Here is a 9,795-nt window from a genome sequence, read left to right as displayed (position 1 = left end):
TCCTGTGTTCCTTGGCTGTAATGTCTGTAGTGTTCCTGTGTTCCTTGGCTGTAATGTCTGTAGTGGTCCTGTGTTCCTTGACTGTAATGTCTGTAGTGGTCATGTGTTCCTTGGCTGTAATGTCTGTAGTGGTCCCGTGTTCCTTGGCTGTAATGTCTGTAGTGGTCTTGTGTTCCTTGGCTGTAATGTCTGTAGTGGTCCTGTGTTCCTTGGCTGTAATGTCTTTAGTGGTCCTGTGTTCCTTGGCTGTAATGTCTTTAGTGGTCCTGTATTCCTTGGCTGCAATGTCTGTAATTGTCCCGTGTTCCTTGGCTGTAATGTCTTTAGTGGTCCCATGTTCTTTGGTTGTAATGTCTGTAGTGGTCCTGTGTTCCTCAGCTGTTAGGTCAGTACTGGTACCATGTTCTTAGGCTGTTGAGTCAGTAGTGGTTGCAAGGATCCTTTTAGGTTCTGTAAAATCTATAATCCAAAATTGTGAGCTTCAGTGGTAGAAGAGTACTTCAGAGATGAGGAAAGATATGAACAGGTAATGGCTGCTAATGCATACTGACACACACAGTTCCAAAGAGCTACTTCATGATGTTATGTCATTGCACTATACTGTACACCATGATGTATGTCATTACACTGCACTGTACACCATAATGTTACGTCACTACACTGCACTGTACACCATTCCAGATATGCTTATAAACTTTAGCCATATGGACATAACTTATACCCTTCTGCCTATTCCTACACAACATGTTAAACACCCGTCTGCTTCTTACTACACTACATGATATACACCCGTCTGCCTATTCCTACACTACAAGATATAGACCTGTCTGTCTCTTCTTACACTACACAACATATACTTGTCTGTCTCTTCCTACACTACATGATATACACCCGTCTGCCTATTCCTACACTACAAGATATACACCTGTCTGTCTCTTCTTACACTACACAACATATACTTGTCTGTCTCTTCCTACACTACATGATATACACCCGTCTGCCTCTTCCTACACTACATAATATACACCCTTCTGTCTCTTCCTACACTACATAATATACACCTGTCTGTCTCTTCCTACACTACATGATATACACCCTTCTGCCTTTTCCTACGCTATATGATATACACCCGTCCTTCTCTTCCTATACTACATAATATACACCATTCTACCTTTTCCTACACTATATGATAAACACCCATCTGTCTCTTCCTACACTACGTGATATACACCCGTCTGTCTCTTCCTACACTACATGATATACACCTGTCTACCTCTTCCTACACCATATATTATACACCCGTCTGTCTCTTCCTACACTACATAAAATACACCCGTCTGCCTATTCCTATACTACATAAAATACACCCATCTGCCTCTTCCTACACTACATGATATACACCCGTCTGTCTCTCCCTACACTACATGATATACACCCGTCTGTCTCTTCCTACACTACATGATATACACCCGTCTTTCTCTTCCTAGACTACATGATATACACCTGTCTGCCTATTCCTACACTATATAATAAGCACCTGTCTGCCTATTCCTACACTACATGATATACACCCGTCTGTCTCTTCCTACACTACATAATATGCACCTGTCTGCCTATTCCTACACTACATGATATACACCCGTCTGCCTCTTCCTACACTACATGATATACACCCGTCTGTCTCTTCCTACACTACATGATATACACCCGTCTGTCTCTTCCTACACTAAATGATATACACCCATCTGTCTCTCCCTACACTACATGATATACACCCGTCTGTCTCTTCCTACACTACATGATATACACCCGTCTTTCTCTTCCTAGACTACATGATATACACCTGTCTGTCTCTCCCTACACTACATAATATACACCCATCTGTCTCTTAATACACTACATAATATACACCCATCTGTCTCTTCCTACACTACATAATATACACCCATCTGACTCTTCCTACACTACATGATATACACCCGTCGGTCTCTTCCTACACTACATGATATACACCCGTCTTTCTCTTCCTAGACTACATAATATGCACCCGTCTGCCTCTTCCTACACTACATGATATACACCCGTCTGTCTCTTCCTACACTACATGATATACACCCGTCTGTCTCTTCCTACACTACATGATATACACCCATCTGTCTCTTCCTACACTACGTGATATACACCCGTCTGTCTCTTCCTACACTACATGATATACACCTGTCTACCTCTTCCTACACCATATATTATACACCCGTCTGTCTCTTCCTACACTACATAAAATACACCCGTCTGCCTATTCCTATACTACATAAAATACACCCATCTGCCTCTTCCTACACTACATGATATACACCCGTCTGTCTCTCCCTACACTACATGATATACACCCGTCTGTCTCTTCCTACACTACATGATATACACCCGTCTTTCTCTTCCTAGACTACATGATATACACCTGTCTGCCTATTCCTACACTATATAATAAGCACCTGTCTGCCTATTCCTACACTACATGATATACATCCGTCTGTCTCTTCCTACACTACATAATATGCACCTGTCTGCCTATTCCTACACTACATGATATACACCCGTCTGCCTCTTCCTACACTACATGATATACACCCGTCTGTCTCTTCCTACACTACATGATATACACCCGTCTGTCTCTTCCTACACTACATGATATACACCCATCTGTCTCTCCCTACACTACATGATATACACCCGTCTGTCTCTTCCTACACTACATGATATACACCCGTCTTTCTCTTCCTAGACTACATGATATACACCTGTTTGTCTCTCCCTACACTACATAATATACACCCATCTGTCTCTTAATACACTACATAATATACACCCATCTGTCTCTTCCTACACTACATAATATACACCCATCTGACTCTTCCTACACTACATGATATACACCCGTCGGTCTCTTCCTACACTACATGATATACACCCGTCTGTCTCTTCTTACATTACATGATATACACCTGTCTGTCTCTTCTTACACTACATGATATACACCCGTCTGTCTCTTCTTACACTACATGATATACACCCGTCTGTCTCTTCCTACACTACATGATATACACCCGTCTTTCTCTTCCTAGACTACATGATATACACCTGTCTGCCTATTCCTACACTATATAATAAGCACCTGTCTGCCTATTCCTACACTACATGATATACACCCGTCTGTCTCTTCCTACACTACATAATATGCACCTGTCTGCCTATTCCTACACTACATGATATACACCCGTCTGCCTCTTCCTACACTACATGATATACACCCGTCTGTCTCTTCCTACACTACATGATATACACCCGTCTGTCTCTTCCTACACTAAATGATATACACCCATCTGTCTCTCCCTACACTACATGATATACACCCGTCTGTCTCTTCCTACACTACATGATATACACCCGTCTTTCTCTTCCTAGACTACATGATATACACCTGTCTGTCTCTCCCTACACTACATAATATACACCCATCTGTCTCTTAATACACTACATAATATACACCCATCTGTCTCTTCCTACACTACATAATATACACCCATCTGACTCTTCCTACACTACATGATATACACCCGTCGGTCTCTTCCTACACTACATGATATACACCCGTCTTTCTCTTCCTAGACTACATAATATGCACCCGTCTGCCTCTTCCTACACTACATGATATACACCCGTCTGTCTCTTCCTACACTACATGATATACACCCGTCTGTCTCTTCCTACACTACATGATATACACCCATCTGTCTCTTCCTACACTACGTGATATACACCCGTCTGTCTCTTCCTACACTACATGATATACACCTGTCTACCTCTTCCTACACCATATATTATACACCCGTCTGTCTCTTCCTACACTACATAAAATACACCCGTCTGCCTATTCCTATACTACATAAAATACACCCATCTGCCTCTTCCTACACTACATGATATACACCCGTCTGTCTCTCCCTACACTACATGATATACACCCGTCTGTCTCTTCCTACACTACATGATATACACCCGTCTTTCTCTTCCTAGACTACATGATATACACCTGTCTGCCTATTCCTACACTATATAATAAGCACCTGTCTGCCTATTCCTACACTACATGATATACATCCGTCTGTCTCTTCCTACACTACATAATATGCACCTGTCTGCCTATTCCTACACTACATGATATACACCCGTCTGCCTCTTCCTACACTACATGATATACACCCGTCTGTCTCTTCCTACACTACATGATATACACCCGTCTGTCTCTTCCTACACTACATGATATACACCCATCTGTCTCTCCCTACACTACATGATATACACCCGTCTGTCTCTTCCTACACTACATGATATACACCCGTCTTTCTCTTCCTAGACTACATGATATACACCTGTCTGTCTCTCCCTACACTACATAATATACACCCATCTGTCTCTTAATACACTACATAATATACACCCATCTGTCTCTTCCTACACTACATAATATACACCCATCTGACTCTTCCTACACTACATGATATACACCCGTCGGTCTCTTCCTACACTACATGATATACACCCGTCTTTCTCTTCCTAGACTACATAATATGCACCCGTCTGCCTCTTCCTACACTACATGATATACACCCGTCTGTCTCTTCCTACACTACATGATATACACCCGTCTGTCTCTTCCTACACTACATGATATACACCCGTCTGTATCTTCCTACACTACATAATATATACCCATCTGTCTCTTCCTACACTACATAATATACACCCGTCTGTATCTTCCTACACTACATAATATATTCCCATCTGTCTCTTCCTACACTACATAATATACACCCATCTGCCTCTTCCTACACTACATAATATATACCCATCTGTCTCTTCCTACAGTACATAATGTATACCCATCTGTCTCTTCCTTCACTACATAATATACACCCATCTGCCTCTTCCTACACTACATAATATATACCCATCTGTCTCTTCCTACAGTACATAATATATACCCATCTGTCTCTTCCTACACTACATAATATACACCCATCTGACTCTTCCTACACTACATAATATACATCCGTCTGTCTCTTATTACACTACATGATATACACCCGTCTGCCTCTTCCTACACTACATGATATACACCCGTCTGTATCTTCCTACACTACATGATATACACCCGTCTGTCTCTTCCTACACTACATGATATACACCCGTCTGTATCTTCCTACACTACATGACATACACACTACATGATATACACACTTCTTTCTCTTCCTACACTACATGAAATACACCTGTCTGTCTCTTCCTACACTACATAATATACACTTATCTGTATCTTCTTACACTACATGATATACACCTGTCTGTCTCTTCCTACACTACATAATATACACTTATCTGTATCTTCTTACACTACATGATATACACCCGTCTGTCTCTTCCTACACTACATGATATACACCCGTCTGTATCTTCCTACACTACATGACATACACACTACATGATATACACACTTCTTTCTCTTCCTACACTACATGAAATACACCTGTCTGTCTCTTCCTACACTACATAATATACACTTATCTGTATCTTCTTACACTACATGATATACACCTGTCTGTCTCTTCCTACACTACATAATATACACTTATCTGTATCTTCTTACACTACATGATATACACCCGTCTGTCTCTTCCTACACTACATAATATACACCCGTCTGTCTCTTCCTACACTACATAATATATAACTGTCTGTCTCTTCCAACACTACATAATATAAACCCGTCTGCCTCTTCCTACACTACATGATATACACCTGTCTGCCTATTCCTACACTACATGATATACACCCATCTGCCTCTTCCTACACTACATTATATACACCCATCTGTCTCTTACTACACTACATGATATACACCCGTCTGCCTCTTCCTACACTACATGATATACACCCATCTGTCTCTTCCTACACTACATTATATACACCCATCTGTCTCTTCCTACACTACATTATATACACCCGTCTGCCTCTTCCTACACTACATGATATACACCTGTCTGCCTATTCCTACACTACATGATATACACCCATCTGCCTCTTCCTACACTATATACACCCATCTGTCTCTTCCAACACTACATAATATACACCCGTCTGCCTCTTCCTATACTACATGATATACACCTGTCTGCCTATTCCTACACTACATGATATACACCCATCTGCCTCTTCCTACACTACATTATATACACCAATCTGTCTCTTCCTACACTACATTATATACACCCGTCTGCCTCTTCCTACACTACATAATATACACCCATCTGCCTCTTCCTACACTACATGATATACACCAATCTGCCTCTTCCTACACTACATTATATACACCCATCTGTCTCTACCTACACTATATTATATACACCCGTCTGCCGATTCCTACACTACATGATATACACCCATCTGTCTCTTCCTATACTACATGATATACACCTGTCTGTCTCTTCCTACACTACATAATATACACCCATCTTTCTCTTCCTACACTCTACATGATATACACCCATCTGTCTCTTCCTACACTACATGATATACACCCGTCTGTCTCTTCTTACACTACATGATATACACCTATCTGTCTCTTCCTACACTACATGATATACACCCATCTGTCTCTTCTTACACTACATGATATACACCCGTCTGTCTCTTCCTACACTACATGATATACACCTATCTGTCTCTTCCTACACTACATGATATACACCCGTCTGCCTCTTCTTACACTACATAAAATACACCCGTCTGCCTCTTCCTACACTACATGATCTACACCCGTCAGTCTCTTCTTACACTACATGATATACACCCATCTGCCTCTTCCTACACTACATGATATACACCCGTCTGTCTCTTCCTACACTACATGATATACACCCGTCTGTCTCTTCCTACACTACATGATATACACCCGTCTGTCTCTTCTTACACTACATGATCTACACCCGTCTGTCTCTTCTTACACTACATGATATACACCCATCTGTCTCTTCCTACACTACATAAAATACACCCATCTATCTCTTCCTGCACTACGATATACACCCGTCTGTCTCTTCCTACACTACATGATATACACCCGTCTGTCTCTTCTTACACTACATGATATACACCCGTCTGTCTCTTCTTACACTACATGATCTACACCCGTCTGTCTCTTCTTACACTACATGATATACACCCGTCTGCCTCTTCCTACACTACATGATATACACCCATCTGTCTCTTCCTACACTACATCATATACACCCATCTGTCTCTTCCTACACTACATAATATACACCAGTCTGTCTCTTGCTACACTACATGATATACACCATCTGTCTCTTCTTACACTACATAATATACACCCATCTGTCTCTTCCTACACTACATAATATACACCCATCTGTCTCTTCCTATACTACCTAATATACACCCATCTGTCTCTTCCTACACTACATAATATACACCAGTCTGTCTCTTGCTACACTACATGATATACACCATCTGTCTCTGTTAGGGTCTCCTGCCCTGTGCTGCCACGTCGTCATGGCAACCGGGAGACAAGTGCTAGTGGAGTAACCTGAGCGCAGCTGATACTCCGGTTCGGGTCTTTTGCTGTGCAGTGGTTATAGGCTCTGTGCACGGCAGGGGATCCGGTGCTGGTTTTTGTGCTCACAGTCTGTGAGGTCTGAGTGGGGCGTGGACAGCACCTGCTTTATAGGGCCTCTTTTCGGGGTGGGCAGATGCTGCTGAGTCTTTGTTGGTTAGTCAGTTCATGAAAGTTAGCCAGTACTGTGTAGCTTTGTATTTGTTTGTTGCTTACTGCAAATAGGCCTGGGGATTTGGTATTACACTCTGCCAATCCAGACCTAGCAGTAAGACTGGAGTCAGTCGTTTAGCTTGCTGGGGTTCTGTTACTACTCTGTGAACCTAGCAAGTTTGCGGCTGTATTCTAAGACTTGCCTGTCTAATCCTGTCTCACTGTGCTAGGTGTCAGGGGTCAGTTTAGTGGCAGTAAGCTAAAACCTGTGCACTGCAAGTGAGAAATAGGATTGTGGAGACTCTCCTTGTGTCTATCATTCCATCTCTGACCAAGGAGTTTACTGCCACACCCGTTGGTAACCCTTTAGGGTTTTGCTGTTGCCCTTAGCAACAGCATTTCAGGTTCTCTACGTATTAAAACACAACATCTTGCTTTTTACATCTGAGCAGTTCTAATACAAGGGAGATACCCAGTTCCTTAGCCTCTGGGCTTCTCTGTTCACTTTGTGTGTATTTTGTTACCCTATCACCTTCTGTGTACGTTATGTCATATTCCCCAGTTTGTCTGTGAGTCCATTTGTTTTGCATAACAGTTCAAACACCAGTACATTCCTGCAGACACTGGAGTGCATAACAGTTCTGACACCAGTACTTTCCTGCAGGCACTGGTGTGCATAACATATTCAGCAGCCTAATACTCCTGTTGAAATTTTGTGGGAATATGGAGCATACCCCTCAAAATACGTTGCAACAGGTGGTCGATCAGGTGCAGGTCCTGACTCGACAATTTAATGATTTGTCCATTAAAATGCACACCTCCCAGGCTGCTGGCGGATCTCCCGCAGCAGCAGCACCTGCAGGGGTTAAGGAGCCGAAAGTAAATCTCCCGGATCGTTTTTCTGGAGATCGCTCGCAGTTCTTTTGTTTCAAGGAGAGCTGCAAGCTATACTTCCGGCTTAGGCCTCAGTCTTCTGGGTCGGAGATTCAGCGGGTGGGCATAGTGATTTCCTTGCTACAAGGAGACCCACAGGTCTGGGCATATGGGTTGCAGCCTGACTGTCCGTCGCTTAAAAGTGTTGATGCTTTTTTTACGGCACTGGGCATGTTGTATGATGACCCTGACAAGACGGCCTCAGCCGAGGCTCAGATTTCGATCCTTAAGCAAGGGCGAAGGCCAGTTGAGGTTTACTGTACGGAGTTTCGGAGGTTGGCCCATGATACCCAGTGGAATGACCCAGCCCTGAGACACCAGTACCGAAGAGGTCTTTCTAACCAGATAAAGGACCAACTGGTACAATATCCCTTGCCTGATAGCTTGGATCAGCTCATGCAGTTATCCATCCGGGTGGATAGACGGCTGAGAGAGCGTAGGCTTGAAAGGGAGACTGAGATTTCCTTCCTTCCCAAGGGAACCTCAGACTCTGAGGAATTTTCTGAGGAGCCTATGCAGATTGGGGCTACCCGCCTCTCCTCGCGTGAGAAGACGCGGAGGAGACAGCAGGGGTTGTGTTTGTACTGTGGGAATAAAGGTCATGTGGTAGTATCATGCCCAGAAAAGCCGGAAAACTTCAGGGCCTGAGGGTGATGGGAAATATCCTGTCAGGCCAGAAGTCAGAATTTCCCAAGAAGACTTTTATCATTCCGGTGACCTTGAAGATCCTCGGTCAAACTGTCAAGACTGAGGCCTTTGTGGACAGTGGGGCCGACGGGGTTTTTATGGACCGCCAATTCGCCCTGAAACACTCTGTTCCCTTAGTACCCTTGGCATCGGAAATTGAGATTTGTGGGTTAAACGGGGAACCATTATCCCAAGGTAAAATTACCTCTTGCACTAGCCAGATTTCTTTGTTTATTGGAGCCACACACTCTGAAAAATTGTCCTTTTATGTGACTGTCTGTACTTTTGCCCCATTGGTGTTGGGGTTACCCTGGTTAAGGGCCCACAATCCTCAA

General features: G+C 43.0%; 1 protein-coding gene across 1 annotated transcript in view; it reads right to left on the bottom strand.

Annotated features, from left to right (window-relative positions):
* Positions 1–216: 216 nt before the first annotated feature.
* Positions 217–9,795, bottom strand: part of LOC134988777 (transient receptor potential cation channel subfamily M member 2-like) — a 448,705-nt gene continuing 439,126 nt past the window's right edge. Inside the window, exon 21 of the mRNA XM_063950574.1 lies at positions 217–459. Coding sequence (XP_063806644.1) covers positions 407–459 — 53 coding nt within the window. The 3' untranslated portion in view covers positions 217–406. The remainder of the gene's footprint in view (positions 460–9,795) is intronic.

Source organism: Pseudophryne corroboree, chromosome 2 (genome assembly GCF_028390025.1).
Source record: "Pseudophryne corroboree isolate aPseCor3 chromosome 2, aPseCor3.hap2, whole genome shotgun sequence".
Lineage (NCBI taxonomy): Eukaryota > Metazoa > Chordata > Amphibia > Anura > Myobatrachidae > Pseudophryne > Pseudophryne corroboree.
This window is presented reverse-complemented; position numbering and strand designations above follow the sequence as displayed.